The sequence below is a fragment of the Aulonocara stuartgranti genome (genome assembly GCF_965226115.1).
Source record: "Aulonocara stuartgranti genome assembly, chromosome: 7".
Classification (NCBI taxonomy): Eukaryota; Metazoa; Chordata; class Actinopteri; order Cichliformes; family Cichlidae; genus Aulonocara; species Aulonocara stuartgranti.
The window spans coordinates 63,417,450-63,444,195 of NC_138945.1; the positions used below are offsets into that span (position 1 = coordinate 63,417,450).

General features: G+C 39.1%; 1 protein-coding gene across 3 annotated transcripts in view; it reads right to left on the reverse strand.

The window, feature by feature from the left end:
- Positions 1–1,765: 1,765 nt before the first annotated feature.
- Positions 1,766–26,746, reverse strand: part of LOC309711462 (excitatory amino acid transporter 2-like) — a 28,493-nt gene continuing 3,512 nt past the window's right edge. Inside the window, exons 1-11 of one of the 3 annotated variants that reach the window (XM_082541812.1) lie at positions 16,833–17,131; positions 14,328–14,467; positions 12,417–12,569; positions 11,916–12,166; positions 10,148–10,295; positions 9,410–9,536; positions 8,947–9,180; positions 8,659–8,853; positions 7,801–7,935; positions 7,400–7,664; positions 1,766–4,937 (exon numbers count right to left, since the gene is read on the reverse strand). In XM_082541812.1, the coding sequence (XP_082397938.1) occupies positions 4,866–4,937; positions 7,400–7,664; positions 7,801–7,935; positions 8,659–8,853; positions 8,947–9,180; positions 9,410–9,536; positions 10,148–10,295; positions 11,916–12,166; positions 12,417–12,569; positions 14,328–14,467; positions 16,833–16,870 (1,758 nt within the window). In that variant the 5' untranslated portion in view covers positions 16,871–17,131 and the 3' untranslated portion in view covers positions 1,766–4,865. Of the gene's footprint in view, positions 4,938–7,399; positions 7,665–7,800; positions 7,936–8,658; positions 8,854–8,946; positions 9,181–9,409; positions 9,537–10,147; positions 10,296–11,915; positions 12,167–12,416; positions 12,570–14,327; positions 14,468–16,832; positions 17,132–26,746 lie in introns of those variants that run through there. The other 2 variants (XM_082541814.1, XM_082541813.1) reach the window with 2 other exon arrangements.

Consider the following 26,746-nt stretch of genomic DNA (forward strand, 5'->3'; position numbering starts at 1 on the left):
TATAAATGGCATTTTATAGTTACTTGGGTTATCTTATATTTTATCTAATATCAAAACTTGTTTGATGATCTGAATCATGTAAATGTAACGAATATGCAAAAAGAAAAAACATTGAAAAGAGGGGAAAGTGTTCATCTTTTATATACAGTCTATGTTTATTTGTAGTAAACCATTTCTAGCCTTAATCAGGTGCATTCTCTTTTTTTTAATTCACCCAATATTTAAGAACAGAAAGAGGAATTGTGCCACATTCTGCAACACAAATGTCATATTTTATGTGTTTAATTCTCTATATTTCAACAACAACAAAAAAAAGCCACAGAAATTTACTGTCACTCTATTTAATGGCCAATTTTCAAAAGCAATGACTTACTTATAAAGGAACATACAACATTTCTCTATGTAAAACCCAATATGGAACTAATGTCTATAAAGACTATTGGGATGTGGGACTGCCACCAATAATCTTCTGCCAATGATTTAGCTTTTCATTAGCTTTTATCACATTTATCTGTATTCAGCTGGAAGACAAAAACTGGCATAAATTGAAATCTTGGCTCCAGACATCAGCTAGTTATACTGGAAGCCCGACAGAATCACCAGTTGCCCAGAGGCTAATTCAGTAGGCTATCTGATGGATTCCCACATTAGCTTAGAAGCAATGACGCTTTGGAGTTTGTTCACAATGCATAATGGGGTCAACAAATCCGTTCCTTTTTTTTCTTTAGCAAGTTCACCACCTAAACAAAATGTGTACCGTTTGTTGCCTTAATGAAGATTAATACGATCAATATTAATAGCAAAATGGGATAGAGTAGCTTAAACAAGCAGTAAATACTTCACTGTCTGTTTTCTCCCTTACCTTCTTAATCAAAAATAATAAAAGATAAAATCTACTAGAAATGTTTATACAGTAATACTACACTAAAACAACTAGTTAATAAAAACTAAACACAATATAGCATACATGTATTTCTTTTTTGTGCAAAAATTGTTGTAAAACAAAGAAAGAAAGAAAGTCTCAAAACAGCTGCAATTTAGTTATCAATCAACATTTATTAGTTATATTTGTATATGTACACCAAAGGTACAACACTTATTGATATGTAGAAACAGATTTTTATGTATACCATAAACTGAGAAAAGAATTCTTTTTTTTTTCTCAACAGTGAATTTCACCCACACATAACCTCTGCCTTTACATCAAGATAACAACAGCTTTACAAAGAGGGAAGGCCTAGAAAAGTAAATTCTTCAAAGCACATTGTAGGCAGGAGTGTAACAGGTTATCAGCTCAGTGTATGAGTTTCTTCAAAAAAACATTTCAGGAGAAAAGCACAGGCTTCAAGATATACTGGCTCTTTGCTGTGCCAATTATTTTCCATGTAGTCAGTACCATTTAGGTAAGCGATTCCAGGTGTTTGTGCGTGCATATCATTTCTGTGCAGAAAGTAAAAAGGCAAGTCAAGTGAAGGCAGCTTACTAAGTAGTATTCCTAAAAACATCCTAGACTGATGACATGACAGAGTTCAAATGTGTGAAGATGTGATTTATGGAAATGCTAACATGGAATCTAAATGATATAGATGTCCATGTCTTCAAATGCACCAGGTAAACAAACATGTCTGAGACTAAACCAGTTTTTTCCTTTGTAAAGACAAAATGTGTTTAGATGAGTCACCTGAGGAATGTTGCTGTATCCTGTAACAGGCATTTGAATACAATTGAAGTTTGAGCTTTCTCTTATATCAACTCTTAGGCTATGTTTGATTCATCACTGTCCTACACACAGAGCAAATATGACCTTTTCCCCTGTTTTTGTGTCCTATCACTAACCTTTATAATAATAATTTCCCACCCAAATAACTCGTGTTGACCCCCTCATCAAACCAGAAACTTCCTCATGCCTATTTTTATCTCATCTCACTCTTTCTGTCTTTTTCTTTCTCTTCTTCATGCAAATAGAATTTTTTTTTTTTTTTTTTTGCAGGATTACTATAATTTCCAGAGAATTCTGCATTGTCACTGAACAGAACAATTATATATTTATGTATGTACAATGAAAATGAATTCACACTGCTTATATCTTCATGGAGGAAACATTCAAAACACTTACATTAGATTAAAAAAAGATATTTATATGCTGGAATGTGACAGTTAATTAAAACAGCTAGTTAACAGGTATTAGAGAATAAAAAAGAACAAGCAATTTATGACATATTTTCCTCTCTATACATTTTGTCTAATCTAATTTTACTCGTGACATGGATGATTTTTTTCTCTCTAGAGGATTACATTTATAAATGTCACAGCAATGAAACTATATTTCTACGTACCATTTTGATACCCCCACATCCCCTGGAAAAAAAACCCCCAAACAAACAAAAAGCATCTGTTACCTACAATATGTACACAAAGTGCAAGGAGGCACTTCAAAACATCATGCTTTTAAGATAGTGGTGCAAAAAATAATTATCATATTATTTTAATTCATGCTTCTAAAACCGTGAGTTTGAACATAATATTGGTCCAACACACAATCCCCATCGGTGACACTGTCGGCTACTCACTGTATATGTATATAAAGATATGTATGTGTATGTGTGTGTTTGTGTGTGTTGTGAAGATCATAAGAGGTTAGAGTGTCAGTGCTGTACTCACTCATAACAATTACAAATGTACTGACCTTCCGTGTGTTTGTTTGTTTACTTATTTTTGCATTTTTGTTACGTGTGCATTTGGAGAAAAGTGTGAAGATGGTGCATATATACATCAGTCTATGCACTATGTTGAGCAGAACGCTGCACGCTCATCGTGATGTATAAAAGTAGACAAATGACAGAGCGCTGCACTAGATGTTGTGTTAAGTTTCCTACTGTTACTTTAATTGGCATTTGTTTGAATCGAACACCTTCAAGGCAAGGTCATTCAGCACGGATGAAAAGAAACAAGAGAGGAGAGAAGAATACAGTGCAAAGAAATCAAATTCACATTGACATCAGCTTCACCTCCCTCACACATGCACCCAGAAAACGATAACAGACAGCATTCCTGCTTTGTTTGTGTATTTGCCATATAGTGTTTTTAATCATTTAGTTCTATGAGATGATTATATGTGTATTACCTGATAACTGGAACATCCTGGCATATAACTGTGCGTGTCCGTTCTCATATTCTGGTTTCATCAACTACCTTCCCACTTTATGGATAAACAGCTGCAGCATTTAGGGTTTGTAGAAACAGTCTTGAGCTCTGGTGGCAAAAATATATTATTTACCTTTTTAGATCTGGCTAAAACAAGAAGCTGGCAGGTGTTCCCAGAGAGGATCTGTCTCTGTTCGTGTAAGCCAAGAATCCATCTGACAGCCGAGCCGCTCTTCCTTCTCAATTTCTTTTTATAAACGTTTTTAGCTGTTCACCTTTTGTGCTATGCCAGTGTTTAGTAATAACTGTGCTTTCTAGTACACTGGTTCACAGGCTCACTCAGCCACTGGAATGTAGTTTGAAATAATAAACGTGTGCTCACTGTATTTTCATATATTATAGAATAACTTTCTTTCGACAAAGACTTTTGCTGTCATTTTTCATAGACAAAGCTTTTAAAGTTGTGCTCTTAAGAGGCCATTCTCAAGGAAACACTGGTCTTACAAACAAGTAAACATTTTAGGATTAAAATATGTTTCCCTGTAAGAGTAAACATGACAAGCCTGAGTATCTTTTGATCTCACTTATTTTAAAGTAGTTTCTTTTTTTAAGTTGGAAAGATTATTGTCTGCACTCACATTCTGGCCCGATTTGTGCTTTAAAAAATATATATTTTCAATATATTTTATTCAATATTTTATGTAGGTATGCCATTTAGATTTACATTTAGTTTTAAACTATTGAAATGTCTTTTTCAATAGTGCTATAAATGGATAGTTTAAGAAAATGGATGTCATGGTGACAGTTCAAAGGCCTCTGTGAGCTGATTGATTTTCTGCCTGTTTGGTCCCTTTAATTGACTTGGTCATGTTTTGACCTTAGCACTCTCTCTCTCTATCACACACACAAATTAGCTTTAAATATCACTGAATGCGTGACACAAAGAAAAAGATCCCCTTTCTACACAGTAGACAAAATAAAATAAAAATAAAACCATTGGGTGCTTTGAGGCTCAGCATGTTTTTCCTGTTCACTATTGTTCTCACTGAACCCTTTATCAGTTTTCTGGTCCACAGGGATACTGAGTAATATTGGGTAACTATAATTGCAGTAAGAAGCACTTTAGAGACACTTTTGTTCTTAGATGAGAGGCTGGGATGAAAACAAAAAGCAGTGGCCGTGTGCACACATTGTGATAGTACTGACAGGGATGGAAAGAAGGGGATTTCATTACAAATTGCATTGCTGTCGTGAATAATGTTCCAACTCCCACTTGTCTTTGACACTATAATAACGTGTCACCTTTAAGAAACTTGTAAGACACTCAGTGCATCTCCGCTTCTTCGCTCCTCATACAAATAAGGGACCAGGATGTATTGCTAAGAATAGCTTATCTAACCATTGTTTTCCTCCCTTCCTTCACCCTCCAAGTCTTGAAGTATTTTGTGCAAGTGTCTGCTATACAGGACGTAACTGCGCTCTAACATGTGAGGTATGCCTATGTTATCATTTCACAATTAAGTGAATTAGTATCATATATATCAGTCAGATAGACAGTTAAAATTTTATAGGGACTAAATTTTTTTTAAAAAGAAAAGAAATGTAAGCTACATAAAAAAGAACAATTAGTAGTTCTGTTCATGTGATTTTTCATTCATTCTTGTATATCACCAGACAGGAAAGCTTGTGGAGCCCAGAAGCAGGGGATCTCTGTGCTGCCATTATTCATGTTTCCATGGTTCCACCTCAACAAGCGTGCACTCCGCAGCAGAGCCATTAGTGGCTGAGGTTACCTGTAAGAAGTTAGCAGAAGATCTAAACAGTGGATCCAAGAAAAAAAGAATTCTGGTCAAAAGACCTTAGAATAACACCACATTCTTAAAGCTTATAATGCATCAGATCAACTACTGCATTGTTATATGATGTCTATAAACTAAAATGTTGTATACAACATTCTTATTTAAATTTGACTACTTTTAGCTATAGCGCTTTGTAGGGCTGTAGTCTCCAGAACAACTAGTTAACTGACCAAATAATTACTAGTTTTCTAATTGATGTTACTTTCATAAGGAGAATGTCGTTCCAATACTATTCCCTCATTTTTAATGGTTGGAGCAAAAACTTACAGATAGGATCACTTTGGATAGAGACTTTGAAAAGAGTAGCTTTTTAACATTTGCTCAGCATTAGCTCTGTAATACCTGTCAAAAAGGTCGGCAGTGTGGATTCATTTTTATTAAGGCTAAATTTTTCACACATCTTTCATGTTAAATGCTTGAGACTATAAGTATGTGCATGTTAGAAATTGTAACTGGTATGTGCATTAAAGCAAAAGGTTTGGGACCAACATCTGCCAGTTGCAGTAAGACCAACAAAGCCAGACCATATTCACCAAGACCAAAGCAAATATGAATCTTTCACTTTCATCAATACAGTAGAATTATATTACAATCGGAGAGGTGTCAAACCTATTGGTCAGAGCATGTTGCTTGTTTGCATTTTTGTCCTGGGATCACCAGTTAATATGGTTTGTGTGGATGCACACTGGTATATGCTGGTTGACTGCAAATCTGTTGTTTTTATTTTAGTACAAAATGAAGAGTTTGGAATAATTTAAACAATGTTTTGTTTAATAACATTTTTGTTTATCTATAAATAATTTTGGCTAATAAGGCAAAATGCACTCAGTACAGTGGAGCTGATTTAGAAAGATTATTCTCCCCAAGACCAATGAATAGGTTTTAGGGTAGAACCAATTTCAGTTAATGGAGATTTTCTTTGGTTGACTACAGCCCTCTTTAGCACTTGAAACCTACAAAGACAGAATTGCTATTTTGCAATAAGGAACACTGGAACTGCAGGAAAACCACTGATGTCCATGCATGCTCGTGGTAGTCCTAACATGAGTTAGACAGTTTCTTTTAATGACCTGGGAATAGACCACAAATTTATGATGAAAACCAACTTAAGAGGCAGTAAAAAAAAAAGACAAATGAATACATTTTAAATTCAGAATATACAAATAACACAAAAAAGGAAAGAACACTACCAAATGAATGCATAGTTACGTTTTAGCTATTCTGCAAGCATCTACGACGTTTCATTGGACTTGAAATGGGTTAGAAATGTATGTGAGGCAAAGCAGAACAGAAAACAGGGAAAAGTGGTGTGGAAGGTACTGGAAGCAGCAAGGTTTTGTTTAACATTCATATGTAAGTGTCCATTAATAAAGCAAGTCTGAGAAAGGAGGATATAACTTTTTGCCATGGGCAGATTGCTTGTGCGACAGATTACCAGCGTTGCTAGGTAACGCCCTTCATCCTTTAATAAATGAATAGGCTCATCAGTAGGCCTTTGCCGCCCGTCTGTGTGTGTCAGAGAACAAGCATTATGAACTTACATATAATATTCTAAAAGACTGGAATACATTCAGATATTGGATTTAAAATGTTTTACATTTCCGGAGCTCCTTCTCCCCTCTAGATTTCACAGAATATTTCTCACACTGGACAGAAATAGATGGTGTCAAAATGCAAAAAAAAAAAAAAAAAAAAAACCCTTGTAGGGAATGACTCACTGACAGTTTCGTAGTTGGTGTGTAGGGAACATATGAACTGCTAATTAGCTCTAGCACTTCATTTCTGTATCTTAAAATCCTACAGAAAATGGGAAACCTTTGGAAATGTTCCCATTTAACAGTTAAAATCTGCTGTATTCTAAGAAAAAGCAAAACACGCCATACTGGACAATAATTTGAACATAAGCAATATTTAAAATTATGTCAAAAGACATTTCTTTAAAGTGTTTATTAATACATGTATTCTGAAGTTTTGATAAAGGTGGCTGGTAAATAATTCCTCTGTGTCATAATGAGGATTATCCTGCTCTGCCTTTTGAACTGGAGCCGACCCCCAATTGGCTCCAGTAATCAGATTAGGCTAGCTGTTGAGGGAGAGAAATTTGATCCTTTATTCATATGTACCGATGCTGAATAATATTTTGACATAAACTATAATTTTTTGTTGTTGTTTTTCAACAGCAAAGCTGCTATTCCAGAGAAATGAACACATGCATACATCCAACTATTGTTCCATTGCTTCACTTCTGAAATAAAATAACAGCGGGTGTATTTACAATGATGTAAACAAAGACGCAATGCTTAAAACTCAAACAGATTCAAGCAAGGTGCAGGGTGAGCATGCAACACGAGAGAGGGTTATATACAGGTCTCTATGTTTGTAAGCATTAAATGTACCTTGCATTCATCTACTACAACAGAATTGTTAGCAGTGGCGCTAGCAGTTGTGGTATCGGTAGCGGTTAAGACGCACTGGTTGGAATTATTTTCGTGGTGGTTCTTCATGTCATCGTAATAAGACTGGGTCTTTGTCATCATTTCAATGTCGTCCGACTTTGCCGTGTGTGCATCCAGCTCATCCAGCTCTGCCTTCGACATGTGGTACACGATGCCTGCACCGTAGGAGTCACCCACCACGTTCACTGAGGTCCTGAATCGATCACTGATGAGACACAAATCAGCATGAAAGATGGCTTTGCATGCTAATAAAGGGTTTGAAAAACCCTAATACAAAAGCAAAGGCAAAATTACCTTGTACAGTGTAACCACAATATAATTTTTTCTTTTATCAAACTCACAGCAGCCAGTCGACAGCAACCAGGAGACTGATATCTTGGGTTGGCAGGCCTACAGCAGTTAGGATCAGCAACATAGTCACCAGGCCAGCACTGGGAATACTGGCGGCCCCGACACTGGCCAAGGTGGCTGTCAGACTGGGTGAAGATATGGGAAAGCGGCACTCAATAACATTCTCCAAAACCACTTGCCTAACCTCATTCTTCACATCCTGATGCACTTCCCCAAACACCAATGAACATTACATCCTCTGCATCTCACAGTTAAAAGGAGGCACTCAGTTTCTGCTGTGCTTAGGCTGAGGCGCACCCGAGTAGGTTCTTCATCTTTATGAACAGAGGCTCACAGAGATGAAAGAGAGATTGGATATTTAATTTGAAGGTCCATGGATTTATATCCAATAAAAATGTCAGAGTCAATGTCATCTATGTGCAGATCACTGGATTATAAGAGTATTTTGGAAAGATTGTTGCGATGAAAACAGCGAGTGACTGGTAATTCTTGCTTAGCTTCCTCCTTAGCATGAGACAAGGGACTGGGGCATATGGCTGCTTCCTCTGGGTGCTTAATTTGCTGTACTCTAAATTTCTTTTCAGCTCACCACTAAATGCTACAACACTTCTGCTGAGTTTGTCTTTATTGTAATGATCTAACTGTGGGAGCTGCATTTATCTCAGTTTAAACAATTTAAACAGTGGGAACTGCAAGTCTTACTTTGGTGACTAAGAATAGCTTCAATGGAAGAACTGCACACATATGCAGCCATTCTGTAGGACTCCATTTCTAAAACCCATTCTTATATATATGTAAGCTAGGATGGGATGTTAAATATTAAGTGCAAAGCCATGTTTTTTTCTGACCTGACAGTGATAATTTGACCAGGGTCAAGGTTGACACCGTTCATCTGGGCAATGAAAATGGCAGCCACAGCCTCATACAGAGCAGTTCCATCCATGTTGATGGTGGCACCGACTGGGAGCACAAAACGAGTGACTCTTTTGTCAATACCCAAATTCTCTTCCAGACAACGGAAGGTGACAGGTAGTGTACCAGCACTGGAAGGGAAAAGCAAAACAAGTTGGATTATAAATGTATAATAATTTGCACAAATATTAAGACAGCAATTCCTTTTCCATTCTGATGCTAACCTGGAGGCTGTCCCCAGAGCAGTAATCCAGGCCTGGAAGATGCCCAGGAAGAAGGTGAAGGGGTTTTTCCTGGTGATAACGAAGTAAATGCTGGGGAGGAAAATTGCTCCGTGGATAATGAGGCCAATGATCACTGTCACCATGTACATGCCCAGCTGCCTAGCCACGACCTCCAGATCCTTAATGGAAATGATCTTGCCACAAATCAAACAGGCAATACCAAAAGGAGAGTACCTGATGAGAAGAAAAAGTATATGTTTAATCATTTAGCAACATATTAAATTAGTTAACCCTCATAAAATCTTCCTATTACGTACAAGCAAGCCTTTATCTTTTAAAGCATTACAGTTACTTGACAAATAACTTGGAATGAACAACAAACACATTAAATTAAGTCATTTCTGATTCAAATGACTTAAATGAGTTTTAAAATGAGTCAATGGGAATCTTGAGTGACACTAACCACATGATCATGATGACAAGTTTCATCACAATCTCATTGAGGATATTGAAGAATTCAATCATGAGCCTGGCCTTCTCTCCCATCTTGCCCATGCAGATGCCAAATGCAATAAAGAAACCAATCAGACCTGTGACAAAAAATCATAAATGTGTCACATTTTGAATGCCACCAGTGCTGAAGGGTGAGATGTGTCCAGCATCAGGGAATTCTTATAAGATGATAGGGTTTCCATTTAAAAACCAATAGGCCTGTCCAGATATTTGCAACATTCAAAACCGATTCCCAGGCATGACTCTAGAGTATGACTGGAATATCTGAAATACCTGAACATCTATTTTCCATGATATTAAATCAATATGGGGCCGAGGGAATTAATCTAAATGACTTTGATTATTCCCCGACTTGTTCTCTTTGCATTGTGGTTTCGATGGAAATGTCTCAACTGCAAAACATTCAGAACATTTCCATCAGGCAGCGATCTGTATTTCTGTGTATTGCGCTAGTTAGCAAATGCTGTGATGGTGATGGCTAAGCTGGCTAAGATGATGAATGTTCTCAACATGTATACATGTTCTGTTACCTGCTACCAGCTTAGCATTTGCATCTTAGCTTCATCATTGTCTTCATTTTAGCATGCTGATGTTAGCGCTTAGCACCATTCGTAATATTGCTTAATGTTACTAGGCCACATACTGCAGCTATATTACTGTGTTTTCAGTTGCAGTGAGTTTTACATACCCAAAACATTCATGCCACTTTTGAACTGCAGTGACTTTTTGATGATGTACTGAGGCTCCTTTGTAATGTTAGCCACTAGGCCCTCCATAGTGGTGGCATTGACATCCTCCTCAATAACCACCTCCACCTTCTTTGTGACTGTCTGAATCTGAAAGAAATTAAGCATTAAGCATAAATATTAATGAGCTAATGACATTTAAAATATTTTTCTTTAAGAATTCTTTTGTGGTATTAAAGGTAATGCACTGCAGTGGTTCTGAATCAGATCTCTCTAAAAGACTCCAGTTTGCTCGTGTAAATGGAGAGTCCTCTTCACACACTAAGGTTAACTATGGAGTTCCACAGGGTTCCATGCTAGGACCAATTCTGTTAACATTATACATGCTTCCCTTAGGCAGTATCATCAGAAGGCATTGGTAAACATTTTCACTACTATACAGATGATACTAAACTTTATCTGTCCATGAACATACACCATAACACACACCAGTTAGTTAAACTGCAGGTATGTCTTAAAGACATAGTGCTATCCAGAGTAAGCAAATTCTCACTCTGGATAGCATTACCTTTACCACCAATTCTTGGAATTGTTTTTTACCAGGATATTCAATGCATATATTAAACAATTATGTAGGACTTTTTTTTCCCACTTGAAGCATATCTCTAAAATTAGAAACATGTCTCAAAGTGATGTTGAAAAACTGTTCATTCATTTATTACTTCTAGGCTGGATTTGTTCGTTATTATTCGAATGTCCTAAAAAAGCCTTTAGTTGATTCAAAATGCTGCAACAAGAGTATTGACAGGGACTAGGAAGATATATAGCAACATATATATATATAGCAAGATATATCTTCTACACTGACTTCTCTTCATTGGCTCTCTGTTAAATCTAGAATCAGATTTAATATCTTTCTTATAATGTACAAGGTCTTGGATAATCTTATCTTAATGACCTTATAGTACAATAACATCACATTAGAGCACTTTGCTCTAGACCGCGAGCCTACTAGTTGTTCCTTTAGTATTTGAAAGTAGAATGAGAGTTATAGTCTTCACCTTTCAGGCCCCTCTTCTGTGGAATCAGCTCTAAATTTGGATTTAGCAGATAGACACTTTTCTTCTTTTAAGATAAGGCTTAAAACTTCTCATTTTGATAAAGTATATTTTTAGGGCTGGATCAGGAGACCCTGAATCCTCTAGCTCTAGGCTGCTGGGGGATTCCCATGATGTGTTTCTTCTTCAATAACCTTTTTCACTCATTATATGTTTATACACCACTCTGCATTTAACCATTAGTAATTAATTAGTTATTAATCTCTGGCTCTCTTCCAACAGATGGCTGCCTCTCCCTGAGCCTGATTCTGCTTCTTCCTGTTAAAGGGTAGTTTTTTCTTCCCACTGTCCCCAAAGCACTTGCTCGAGGAGGGGTTGCTTGAATTTTCTATGTTTCCTTTCTATTATTGAAAGCTATTTACTTTACAATATAATAGCATTGGGGCAACTGTTGTTTTGATTTGGCATTATATAAATAAAGTTTGTATTGTGTGTGCAATTGTTTTGGTTTATCAGGCATCAACCCCTGTAGTTCTCTGTTGGTAGCCTCTTCCGAACACTTTATGAATGTAAGCCTACACATGTCCCAATACACAAGTTTATTTTCTATGACTTTATGTAATATTCCCTAACAAGTGATGGGATGGCATTCATGTGTTCAGATATCTCACAAAGATTTTCAAACTGTGAATAAATCCTTTTAATCTGTTACCTGTTGGAAACAAGCCTGCACAAGATTCTCTGGGAAAAGGTTCCTGATCAGATCAAAGAAGGCATCCAGACTAGACACATCATCATTTTTCTCGCCCTCGCCAAGATTCTCCTTCAGTTTGGGGTTGCCAGGGTGGATGACTAACACCAGGATAACTCCCAGGATAGCAGCAATAATTGTGGTTGTCATGTAGTAGACCATAGCTCTGGTGCCCAGGCGACCGCTAGATTTGGCATCAAGACCGGCTAGACCTGCACCCAAAGCAAGCAAGATCATGTTTGCCTGTTAATTGCTAGGACGTATCCAATGGAAATGTTGACTCAATGCTGCAAGACATGAAGGCTGTGCTATGCAAAGACAATTAGTAGATTATATAAGGGTATTTTCTTATTGCATTATGACTTTTTCACCAAGTCTATTTTAGTGTATTAGAGCAGCGAAAGGTGTAAATCAAGAACTTAAAATTCCTAATATATTTGAGTGTGATAAATTACACTGCACCTGTGATTAAACTGGAGATAATGAGTGGCAGGATCAACATCTTCAGCATCCTCATTAGGATGTCTCCAGGAAAAGCAATCACCATGACAATGTCTGGGTGGATTGGGGAAGCAACACGAAGCAGCATCCCTGATACAGCCCCCAAGATCACACCTGAAGTGCAACAAGAAAAATAAAAAGGTGTAAAATCCCAAAATATGAAATTGTGTGAGAGAAACAACGTGAAATACAGAAACAAAGTGGCCAACCCAAGCCAACTTTAAGTAAGTCAGATATTACATGCAAATAAACCATAACAAAATGCTATGATTTTAATCATTTGCTACTTGAAAATAGTATCAATTCAAACTATGAAATAAATAATTCTCAAATGATTTGTTGTCAAAGACATCGTATTAACATCTTAGTAACATCTTAGCTTCCAGCCTTATAATTTCAGTTGTTTGGTGAGAAGGGATCTGCTGGACACTTAGGGAGGGCAATGGGTTGTGAAGATAAAATGCAAACCTGCTGACAGTGAGCAAAGCTCGTGGAGGATTAAAATCAGATTCCTTTGAAGCAGAGAGGAGGAGCAGCATGTCCGACTCACTGGTGAAGCATCTGTCATCTCAGCAAACTCTTTTAAAATTTTTATTTTTTCAAAAGCTTCAATAAATGATGGATAAAAAGATATGTTTCACTCTAATCTCAGGCACAAATTTTGTCTCACTGAGATACTTGGATTATTTTCACATTATCTTTTTTGCATGTGCAACCTTACCTTTCCTCTGATCTCCATTCTTTAATAGCCTGAATATTGTGACATTTGAAAGATCCTCTATTCTCAAACAAAATCGTTGTTGACCCTTAAAGCCACAATGTCTCTTCTAACCAACAGCTCTTTTCCTGCCACACACTGTTCCTGCCATTAAGTAAAGCTGACCTCTGTATGCTCCCACCCCCCACTCCCCTGCCTACCAGGCCTGGTGGTTGGCCTCTGTGTCTGTCTGTCTTAGGCAAGACAAAACTCCAACATCCTCCTGGGGCTGCACTTCCGCTGCCAAAGATAACACAGCCCAATATATTGTTTCATAACACAAACTGATCACAAGGCCTCCAGCGTTTTTTTTTGTTTGTTTTTTTTTTAAACCTAAGTTGTCTTCAGCGCTTTAATCTATCCCCCAGTCTAACAGCATCCAGTGGATTCTGCACACCCGATGGTTTTGGATGGCACTTGATTTCCTGTGCTTTCCCTTTGGAGCAATTGCAAGTTCCCTTTCAAGGTTTCATCTGCCAAGTGACAGATGATCAATGATCATGCTGGCTCACTTGCTTTGTGAGCGTCCAGCCGGGTGCCATTGGATGTACACAGTACGCATGCTCACACAAGCCCACATCCATACAAGTGCAATGCAGTAACTGAATAAGTCAAATGTACACATATTTTTTAATTTACAGTTTAAAGAGTCCTGTAATTATAGACTGTATGACTGGGAGAGCCGACATAAAAACAAACCATCAGAAAGAACTACAGTTTAAACAAATCTAATTTAAGACCTTACATCTCTTCCTTTATTAAAAACTTTTTTTCTTTGGACCCTAATCAGCATGTGGTAAGATGACAGCACTTTTCATGCATCACCAGAGGCTGTTTTTATGTCCAGTACAGCACAGCTTTTGATAGCAACAGGTGGCACAGAATTGGGAAAGTTCAGAACACTCAGTCATCTTTCTGTCTGAGCACAGATGGCATCTCCTCCGCACATATAATTGAGCTAGCATAAGACTGAACTCAGTGGTAGTTAGTATCTGTGTTTAGCCCTCCTTACTTTTTATTAGGCTCTCGAGATAAAAAAAACCAAAACCAAAACATAATAATAATAATAATAATAAGTAATTGAAAGAAAGAAAAAACAGCGTGAGGGGGCTTACCAAGGACAGTGAGAGTGAGAAGAAGGTTCTTGAACATTTTGGAGCAGATTAGGGCACATTTCGACTGGGGCCTGGCCTCAATGGGCTCCAGGTGACTCTCGTGCATCCTCACCTCCACTTGTTTAGGCATACTGTTGGCACTGTGATATGAAGAAAGAACAAGTGATTTTTGTTAAAATCAAAGCCATCAAGTCAGACAATGTGAAAAGTACACACTTGACCACAGAACATTTTTGATGACCATGCTGTGGTGATCATGCTGTGGTCATATTCTGTCATGTGACAGTCACTGTGAGAAAGAAGACTGTTGATTCCACAACAACATACAGGAGCCTTTGAAAACTGTTTATAGCTCAAATCAAAACACTGTGTGATGAAAAATGTTTAGCATTCAAGCGTTGCCAAGCTGTCACTCGAACACTGTTTGTTCATGGTTAAGAGAGCATTCCAAAAGAAGCAAGCTGACTACAAGCTGCTGCTTCTGAAATCACAGTCCTTTGGGGTATCTCATCTCAGTTTACTGAAGGGTGATTGTGTAGCCCCAATTTTCTCAGAGCAGACTTTTGTTAGATTTTTGCAGAAACTATGAAACCTTTTTTCTGATAAAATAAAATTAATTGTGGAAAATGTTGGTAGACTTTTCAGGAATTGTTACAATGCACAGATTAAACAGAGCCTTAATTTTACAATGTTGTTGCACTGAAAAAAAAAGAGTACGAGACAAAAAATGCCTAACTATCAAATAATATATCTGTTTAGACTTGATCTTTCTATCTCTCAGTTATCATTTCAGTTTTCACATTCACAGGTAATGCTTTGAGAGCAGCTTTGTGTTGAATAAAACACAATTTTCCATAATGAGCAGCCCTGAGTAGCTTTCTGTAGTCCCACTGAGGTGTTAATGCATTTGTTTAATGAGAAGGGAGCCAGCTGTGTCTGTTATGTGACAGTTAGGTATGTGTAAGAAAAGAGAAAATAACAGGCACTATAGCTTTATGCTAATCCCTCAGCATCAAGTTAAAGAAAAAATATACACAATTAACTAGCTTGGCTTGATATATCTTTTGTCTGCTTATGGACTTTGTTGCTATTCAATGAGCCCATTACAAATTCTGGTGTGATGGACAACCAAGAACAGAAAAAATGAAATAAAGTGACCCTCACCTTCCCCCTTGCCGTGGGGTTCACAGTCTAAAAAACACAAATGGAAGCTTCAGTGGTGAAGATTATGTTATTTGGAGATATTAATGATGATGTCAAGTATTTTTTTTCTTTCTTTGTCAAAGCTAAAGCTTTTACCAAATGCAACAGAGAGCTTGAATCAAGAGGTTGTTTTGGGAGAGGAACCTCACAGCCAGCCTTGTTATTATTATGATTTTTTAGGTTTTAGTTTTTTGTGTATGCATACAATTCCACATAAAACATACACTTTCTAAGTTACACGCACCTCCCCCATTGTGTGTGCATTGTGATGTTGAAAGACTATAACAAGACCACCTGGTCACCTTCCAGGCACACAGATGGATGATTCCTAGCTCCTCTTATTAATTTCTACGTGTGAAATACAGAAAATACACGCAAACAGCAGGCAAGTAGCAGCCACATTGCACTCTATTGTGGCGTGATTGCATACTTTAGATAAAAACTCGAGGAATTCATAAAACCCCAGAAATTAAAAAATTACCATTATATAAAAATCCTATTCCACGGGAGAGATGAGTGCTGCTAATTGAATGTCCCCCTTTTTCTCTCCCTGTCATTATTTTTAGCACTATGAGAGGAAGCAGGCGATACTCTGCCATAATCCTCTCATTAACACTTCTCTCACCAAGTCAGAGACAAATGAGAGAGCAGGTTTGTGTGACCCAGTGATGGATGAATGTGAAAAAATATAGCTAAGAGTTACAGCCACTGCAGCAGCTGCATTATTTATTATCAATTTGCACCAGGAGGAAATAGCAAGGTGTTTTTGTGTTATAGAGTCATTTTGTTGGATGGAACATCCTTCTTGTTATTAACATTTCATGAGCTTCGAATTAATTACTGTGCCCTAACAAATAATTCTGAGAAGCTTCACACTTAAGTCCACAATCAGATGGGACTGGGCATCTTGTTTCAGGAAGTGTAAATGTTAAAAAGTTACTTTTGTTTCAGTATAATCAGATTTTACTAAATGTTCAGTACAAAACCATATTTCAGACCTTCAGACCTGTACAAGCCCACACACCCACAAACAGCTTCTTCCTCTCAGTCACTAATGGGATCATGTTGTAAACCGGTTAATCTTGGCTGAGAGCTTAGTCAGATTAATTGCATTACAGGACTGTAAAGCCATGAAGAGTTACTGGAGTTGTGAATAAAATGAAAACTATAAAACTATATTTTTTTCATTATACCGGTATATAAAAACAAAACTTAAAAATCAATAAGTGGCTGGAGTAAAAAAAGAGAAAAAAGTAAAAGGAGTAAATATTTATGATATGAATGGAAATACATAGTACTTACTTCATTTCTGGGGGAGTTGAGGTAAGTGCTATATACATTGACCAGGATCAAATCTCCAGTCTTTGGTATTTAAGAGGGAGTCGGCACAAGAAAGTGTTAGCAGGCGTGCAAGTGCTCCATCCAAATATGTTGCCTGATGTCAGCAGATAAGATCCCAGGTACAGCCGGTGGCTAAAAACACCTCTGCTCTGCTGACGGCAACCTGCTTTCAGCTGTCCACAAACTCCTCCGCAGCATCCAGAGAGGAGCGAGTCAACACAGTCCAGACGACAGACTTAGTCACAGACACAGCAACCTGAATGGCCCCATCCTGATGTCTGCTACATCCCCCACCGCCCACCGCCCACCCCCCCTCCACCACCACCACCTCCTACCCCTTGACTCCACTGCCACCAACACCCACGGCCAGCTACTCACGAATCTCACACGTGCACACATATCATACGCAGACGCACAGCCAACAAACCTAAAAGTAAATAAATAACTAAGAAGAAGAAATGGAAGGAGGAGCTAGTATCAGAGCCTATGTTTCAAATCCCCTAAACACTGTAATCCCCACAGAGAGCATGCTTCTAGACACATCCAAGTACCAGATGGATATGTGGTTCACCACATTATACACTGGTTAATCAATCTATCTATCTATCTATCTATCTATCTATCTATCTATCTATCTAATTGACTATAGTCAATAAAACTCCAAACTGAACTCCAAAGCACAATTGACCTATGTGATTCATGTGAGGATGCTGTCACGCTGATTTCCCTCTAGTCTCCCAGCAGCATGAGACTTCACATGGCATTGAGCAGTATCACATTATTCTAATTAGGGAAATGTGTTGGAAAGCTATTTCCTCTTCAAACAAATGACCAGCTACACAACAAAAGCGAGAGGAATGCCATCTCTGTCTGTAAAGGTTGTGTCATGAGAAATCACTCATCCTAAATCCCTTAACATGTCATCCTCATTCAAAGGGCTCTCCCGCGAAAAGAGTGCAGTTTCGGGGTGAGAGCAAGGGGCTAGGACAGAGAAGAAGGGGTTACAAGGGGGAGTAAGAGGGACACTAGGGGAGAAGGGGGTACTGGGGTCGCACCATCACTTCTCAGCCAAAAGAGGGGCCTGTGAGGGGAAGGCCGGGGCAGCCATCCCCGCTTTTGGCTGGTACCATGTGAAGCTCTCTGCTTCCTCTCTCTTCCTTCTGAGGGGCTTTGTTTCACACGCAAACAGTGGCAGTGGCCCCAACTCGTCCGGCCAAGCGCTGCATCCAAACTGGCAGGAGCAAGAAAAGGAGGGGGGGGTTCAGATGAGAGGGGGTGCAAGGGTATAGCAAGAGGGGAGTGCAGTGGGCATGTCCAGAATGCCAGTTCTTTCAGGCCACTGATGTCATGCCTGTGCCCACCGTGGGAGAGCAGCGGAGGGACCAAGGCGCCCCTTTCTCTTGCCCCCCTCCACAGTCTCTTTTTCCAGGATGAATGAATCTTTCAGAAGCAGCAGCTCATTGTGTCCCATAATCGACGGCGATTATCCCAATTTTATGCAGCCTTCCCAGTGCAAGGAGGTTCCCTGAGCGCTGGCATTGAGGGCTGCTGCGATGCAGCAAGGACCACGAGGGGTTGTCCTGGCAACACTCTGTGGTTTAGAGAAGAGGATGAAGGGGAAGGAGGAAGCTCACAGCCACACACATACATAGCATACAAACACACTGCCTGCACAAACACCCTATAAAGAGAATGTATGGCTCAAAAGATTTAAGTTTTATCTTTATCTCCTAAAAGAAAATACAAATTCATGCATTCAAAAAAAATTTAAACAAACTTCATGAGGTGTTTTGTGCTGCTTCATAATTTTTGAGCTACTGCGGTAAGTGTGGACATATGGTGCCAGTCATAAAATATGTCTACCTAATAACTAAAGAAGTTTGCATTAGAGGCTGGTTGTGTGATTACTGGTCAAATTCAGGCTATTATCATCCATGTGATAGCACAGACGGCCCATTATACACGTTTCCCACTGGTCTCTCGAGGAGCCCGATCCCCATTCTCTTGATTGGTGCATCACAATATGTTGTGATATAAAGGCAACTAGAGCAGGGCCAGGCTCCGGATATATCTGCCCCCTTTGGGCCTCACAGTCACTTGCATTACAGTGGGAAGAAATGAGCTCACACATACTGGCTGCCTAGGAGCTGTGACCACCACCAGCCCCTCAAAAGGAAGCTCTCAGCAAACACTCCAGGTTGTGCTGTGCATAAGAAGAGGGAGATAATTTCCAGGACTCTAAAGAAAGAGAGGCTTTATCACACTGCACCTCTAGATTATGCATCCCTACATGGTTGGGATTAATATGTTCAGGGACAGGTATCGATAGAGATGTCCACAGAGGGAAAAGTAATCAGTGGAAGTTCCAATAAAACAATACTGATGCAAAACTGCATGTGTTAAATATCAAATCCCAAATCACAACTGACACTGTGCTTTCCTTCCACAGTCAGTATGCTATTCTCCAACAAATAAACATTTTTAAAGATTATGTATTTTCTGCATAATATCTTTATACATCGTCTTTTTACATATTTGTGTGTCTCAGCTGTTTCTGAATGTTGTTTTCCAAAGCATGCTACACCTCTGACATTCCCATTTTAGTGTTGGTGATCCTAAATTTTCTCAATTCTGTTAATTTAAGAGAGTAGGTGTACAGTCACTCAGTGGGACACTTAAAAAGTTGTGTTAGGCCTATTCAAATTTAACCCTGCAGTGAGCTTATAGTCACAAGAAAGACACAAAGGTAAATGTATGTGAACATGAATAAAATATATTTATGCTGAAATTCATCAAAGTCACTAATCACTAACTGGAAAGCAGGTGACGTGTTCTAAAGGAAATTCTGAGGAAACTTTTCTGCAATTGTGAAGTTTTACTCACAGTCAAATAAGAGAAAAGCAACAGAAATGTAAAGCGTGTTGTTATCAATATAGTGCTGCAGATCTGGTGACAATAACAGGGGTATCCTTAAAAACATATGGGCATCCTGCCTTTGTAGGCCTAAGCACTGGTATTCAGTACCACGGTCAGTGACCCAGCCTCCGGTCTTAGCACAGATCTCCCAAATACTGACAGACTACCAAGTACTTACCACAGCTGACCCTGAGATTGTCACATGGTGTTACTGCCCATACTGAAACTATAAGGAGCTCAAAAAAGTCATACTTGTCATAATTGTACCAATATTTTTACGTGAATTCACAGACTGGAGCTTGTCAGTTTTGTCTTTCAGTGCTTCCAACAAATACAGTGATGACTCTCCTCTTCAATTAATGTCCTTCCTGAGAGATACAATTCTCAATTTCTTGTATTCAGTAGCTGTAAGACAGATTTTCTCTTTTCAAATTTCCCATTTTTCTCATTATATTTTAAAATCACAGTGTATCGCCATCTTGGCAGTGCATAAAGGAGCATTCCCTAAGGTTTCCTTTTGTTTAGCACAACTCTGTGTCCATAATGAGGCAGTCATTAGAGAGTCTCTGAGAATCCCGAAGCTTGTGTTGGAGTCTCTATAGATCGCACATGCGAAAAAGTCCCACTGTAATTAAGTCCTAACGGCCCATTATGCAGAATCATGGTTGTCACAGGAATGAATGAGGTGACTTCAATTCATCTGGATAATATCTGACAGGGAATTTAGTCTGATGGTATCTATTTCACCCAACCTCTTTACTGCTGGAGCTACAGGACACGTAGTGACACCCCAGAGTATGTTGGATGATTTTTATTATTTAAAAAGGCCGAACATCAAACAGCTATTCTCAAACCTCTCACATTCATAACCCAAGTCTCAGTTTTTATGACTCACATTCTTCTTAGACTCTTAACTGTGAAAATTTCAGCTATGTAGTGACCGCTCCTTCATTACAAGCTATCCAACTCTCCAACTCTTTTCTAAGTTCACAAAAAAAGAAGAGTCACCTGAGATGCTCTCACTCTACCGCTCCAAACCTCCCAGATGATGGGTTACACACATTTCCCGCCTCCTAAGAGTGTTTCTGTGTTCATGCTGTATATGAAGTGAGGCTACAGCAATATCATTAGCAGAGGCGCATCTGTTTAACAGAACATCCCATTTTTCAACACACAGCTTTTCATGCCGTTGGTCCGATCCCCACCGGAGCTCATTAAATGAGCCAGTAAGGCAGGACAACCCCACCCCCTACTACAAACAGCTATAATGTACCCGCTACATGGCTGAGAGGCAGATGACAGGGAAGAGGGGAGGGGTTAAATGGCAAGAATGCCACATCGAGATGGATCCATAACAATGCAGTGGGGGAAGGGCGAGGGAACGGGGGGCGTCACTGATGGAGGTAAGGATGGAGACAAAGGAAAGGAATGGCAAGCGAATAAGAAAACAGCAAAGGTGAAGGGGAGAGTAATCACTTGAAGAGCAGCATGTCTCCACATTTACTGTAGGCAAGGGGCTTTTTTGTTAGCACGTTATCTGTGGACACATGACGAGCTGACATCTGTGTTAGGCAGCTGGCCCTGTGAAATTGGATTACTGCGCAAATCATGTTTCATACATCACTAGACTCACCTGACACACTCTAAAATTGAAATGAATTAAAATGACAGGATGCACGTAAAATTGTTTTTGAATATGGAATGCCATTGTCAACAATGAAAACGTCTGCTGGTCATGTTCCATGAATCAAAGGCTGGGTGAGGGGGGTTAAAGTCCGGGTCTGGATTTGCCAATAAGAGGACAAAGGAGGATGGATGTTCTCTCTCTAATTAAACAGTGCAGCCTATAGGGACTGAGCATAGCCTGAAACAGTAGCCATTACCCTGATTTCCCCACACCACCCTGCAGCGTTGCCTGAAAGGGCATGCCTGCACACATACAGCTCATTACATCATCCAGCTCAGCCAAGATACCACGTGCACATTTTGTACCTACGCTAGCATATGACTCAGTCCTAAAGACAAATATTTTGTGTAGATTTTTATATGTTATATGAATTGGATCATTTAAATAACAAGAAAAGTCTGGTTAAAATTTTAGAAGTCTATATTAAATTTTGCTTAAAAACAGCATGGAAATCATTTTAACCTCTAACAGTAAGATAATAATACCGCAGGTATAACTGTCTTCAACAATGAAACCAGTGCCTAGTATCTGTGCAACCAAATGAAATGCTTGTACTTCTTGGAAATGTGCCATATGTTATCTGCATATAAAACTTGAAATAGATGTATGTACACATGGCCGTTACAGTGTTCTTAGCAAAATCACATTTCGGTAAGATGTGCTCATTAGTTGAAAATGTAATAATCTACTAAGAACATTCTATGTTTGTGTGTGTCCAGAGGAAAATGCACATCATCAGGGATGCAATATGGAAGCGTATCAGGAGAGCAGGGAAGTGTGACCGAGCTGTCAGCTGCTCACTTTCAGTGTCTCAGCATATATCTGTTTTCCTGTCATCGGTCTCTGTCTCTACCTAAGTTTCTCTCTTCTTTTCTTCCTCACACACATACAAGATACTGATACAGTACGGGATATTTTCAGCCAAGGCAGATTATCTTGAGCTTTTTTTGGTCCTGGTTCCATGAACTGGAGTATTTTAGGTATTTTTTGAAATAAACAGAATTTTACAAATTTACAATTAGTAAAGATAAAGAAGCACTTTACTATCGCTCTTCTTTCAGAGCCATGTCTTTGAATCTGAAAAGCAGGAGCTAGCTGTTGCTTACTACTAACACTTTTTACACGTGAAGCCACATGGAGTCTCCTGCTACTCTTTGGTTCATCTTTTTTCCTTTAAAGTCATGCACACTTTGTCAAACTTATGTAAATATGTATTCAGTCACAGGCAGCAAAGGAATGCCGTAGAGGGTGAGCACTCTCTCATAGACTTTTTCCACAACCTAATTATTGAAGCCAGCATATAGTGGCAGTCAATCATTATCATAGGCTCTGGGCAAAATAATTTTCAGCAATTTTCCACTGTCATAAATCCCACATGCATAAAAATCGTAGCCTGCGAGAAGATCGTAAACTTGCTTTGGATTTCAGGACGAGGAAACAAGGATTCCCAAAGATGTCAGTGGGAATGTACCAACAGGTCTGTGTAATCCATAAATGTTACATGGTAGACGTTGATTTCAGGTTATATGTCTATATATCTAGAAGACTAGATAGATAGATAGATAGATAGATAGATAGATAGATAGATAGATAGATAGATAGATAGATAGATAGATAGATAGATAGATAGATAGATAGATAGATAGATAGATAGATAGATAGATAGATAGATAGATAGATAGATAGATAGATAGAGCTCCTAATTAACCAGTGCATAATGTGGTGAGCCAAACGCTGCTAACAAAACCCTCTCTGTGCTCATCGGCCATTGAGGCAATCCGCTCTTGGAACACGCCAACCCTACTAGAATAATGGGCCACTTTACAGGCCTCCAAGTTAGTTCACAGAATATAGAGCTGGGAAACCGCTCGCACAGGGTTCATGGGGAGGAGGGAAAACTTAATTGTTGCCTCCATTTTTGTTTTTCATCCCCCCCCACCCTCTCTTTCTCCTCTCTTAGTTCTGAAAAGGGGGCTGACAAACAGGCAATGGACACAATTGTTGTGTGTTCCGCTGGACAAGTGGGTGAAGTAAACAAAACTAGACTGTAGGGTCTATCGACTGGAGCTTGTCAAGATGGGATAGGCTGAGCAGTGGGGAGCAGCACACATGCAGAGGAAGGATTGGTCAGGGAGTTGTGTAAGTAGGAGGGGTGAGGGCCACTGCCAGGTCTGGGGGGGAGTTAGGTAGAAAGGGTGAGAGTAAAGGGTCCTGAGGGAATCAGGAGAGAGAGAGCAAAAAAAAGAAGGGGGGGTTCCGGAAGAATTGGGGGGTGGACATGGGTGCTGAGGTTACTCTTCTAAGTGTGGGTATTGTATTTAGTGCTGAAGTTCTCATGCATGTCTTGCTTCAGCTCCCTAAAATGTCCGAAAGTGATGGAGCTCGCTGCGATTAAGTAGACAAGTAGCAGCTCTGCTTTGCGCTCCCACAGCTCAGGCTATTTACATACTCAAGAGGAACATTAATGCCAGTCGATCCCCCAAGGCTGAACAAAGAAGCACACAAACCTGCCTCTGAGGCCCATTACGCACTTAATTGAGGATTTGTGGAATAGTAAAAAGGGGCAAAGGAAGAGGAAGGTGGGTGAGACTGGGAGGGGTAGTGGGTGAAATGGGCAATTAAACAATTTCTTTGTTGTTTTTGTGTTATTTTTATGTTTTTCCCCCTTTGAGTTTCAGTAAGATTTGATTTCCAAAACATGGATTTCAAGTATCAAACATAGAAATGATAGGTAGACAAATGTAAACAGCAAAAGGAGCATCCAGTGGGATACGAGAGACTTTTCCTAAACCTAAAGACAGGTTAAACAAAAATGTTTGTTATTAATGTATTTTAACAGTTAGAAGGCCCTTTGGCATATTTTTAGTTACACATAACTGTTTTTGAAAGTCTCAATCTACAGATTAATGGAATAGCTCTATTATTGTTATTGAAAGTAGAGCATTTTTGTGATTGGATGCTACTTTCTGCAAAATGCAAAGGCATCTGACATCAAGTTAACAAAGCTGTTGTATAAACCAAAAGGAGCTCCATCTGATAATCAGTGTGAATCTGTCACGATAAATCACTGTTCAGATGAAGTCTTTTATTTGTTTTGAGCTCTAAATCTGCTTCAATTATGTTTCTTTTGTCGCCACACAATGGGATGATTGTTCATAGTGGCATGGTCTTTGGTGCCAGGAAGGAAAAAAAAAAGAAAGAAAATGAGACCCCATCTATCCTGCCTCTTCTTCCCTTTACCAATCACTATTGGAGTAATTTTGTGACTCCCCCTGCTGACCTGAATTGCAATGTAGCAGGTGCCAATGGGATGTGGGTGGTTTGAAGTTTTTGCAAGGAGGAGGACAGTGGCAGTGATGAAGCGAGTGGGAGGGATGAGGCCTTTGCTGTACCAGTAAATGCTGACTCAAACCTCATGTGCGCACCCCCCCCCCCCCAGCTAGTGTGGTGACCTCCAATATTAATTATGAGCAGTTATCTAATATGATGCAGAATATAGGTCAAAACAGGAATCGAAAACTGCAGATTTGCATATAATAGGCAGAGCAGATCAAGTCAGTATGTGAGGAAACTTATCTGTATTTATGTAACTTTCAGAATGTGATGGCACTGGCAGACTTTCAGTACGCATCCTTGATAGTCTAACAATAACTTCTGACCCATGTCTACCAGATGGGACCAAACCCAAAATTCAGATAGTTTAGTAATGGGCCACAGGGCCAAGAACATTGCAAGCACTAAATTACACTAGAAGGCTAAAATGACATCTAATTACATGATATGAATTTTAATAAGCCACTATTACAATTTTTTTATTTCACAATAGTGTAGCAATGAGGCAATGTACCAGCCTGCAAAGCACAAAAAAGTACATAAAGTAGCACCATTTTACTTTGTTGCTGTTTATGGGTAGCCTATAGAGCACCTTTCCAGCACATATACAGAGGCCTTACGCTGTGATGGCAGAAATTCTAATAATACTGTACAATTAATTTTACTATATTTAAATAAATGTAAACTTTTTTCACTGTATTGTTTTTGTATGATGGAGTTAAGGTGTCTTTCTTTACCTCTGCTGTCAGAACCCTCATTAAGGAGAATTCTAGTCCAGCAGTACAAAATATTATTCTGAGACAAAATTTACATTACATGAGATAAACTGTAAACTTAAATGGCACCACGTGGGTGGTTTTGCTTCTTCTCCTGCACATCATCAGAGATTAATTGGGCAGTTTATATTGGTGTCTTATTGCAAAAATGAAGAAGTGCCTCATTCGTGGCCAGCAGAGATCTATCATTTTGCTGCCCAGCAGCAGTCCCGCTAGTGAATGCCTATGATTGTGTTCCTGTGCAGTCATACAGAAGTGAAGGGAGCTGGGCTCTTTGTTTGGTCATCCCATGGGAAAGGCTTAACTGTCCAGCTCTCTGAGAACCAAAACATTGGTTCTATAGGCAGAACTACAAGAGGGAAAGGAAAAAAAACAGATGATGAATCACCTTCTTCCCCATATTGGGAAGACTCACAGCTGTGATAGAGTTACAAGAAAAAGACAAATCACGATTCAAAGCCCAGAGAGAAAAGTTGGCAAACAAATACAGTAAAATTGAGTAAAAAAATGAAATTGGGTGATATTACTGTAATTTGGAAGGACTGGAATAAAAGCAACAGCTAGAGAAAGAAAAGGGGGAGTGCTGAATGAGTGTAAAAAGAGAGATAGAGAGATAGAGATAGAGATAGACAAGCACGGGTGGTAAAGAGTGAAAAGAGGAGCTGGATGGCACTTTGGCAGCTTTTGAATGTTCCCAGGAGGATTACTCAAGCACTAGATGCCACAGACTGCCAGCGAGACCACAGAGAAGCTGGGTGAATGGAGACACACAACCACACATGGACACAGGTACACATCTCTGTGGATGTCCTCCTGCTGTGGACTGGTCTCTAGTTCACCTGTTTCCTCTCTTTCTTTTTTCTTCATCTACCATCAGTTTTCCTTCATTCTTCCACATTTCTCATCACGTTCTCCACCTCCTTTTTCATCCCATTCTAAATCACACTTGTTCTCAGTGTCTTCAATCAAGCCTTTCCAAACAGATAAGAGAACAGGTCTGACTTGCCCAGCCCCAGACAGGTAACAAGTGCTTCGAGATACATTTTTCTCTGAAAAATGTATCTCGGTCTCAAGGAGGGGAAACAACCCCACCTTCTCCCTTGCTCACCCACTCCATCATTTATCAATTTAAAAACAAAGACTTCTATGTATTACTCTCTGTC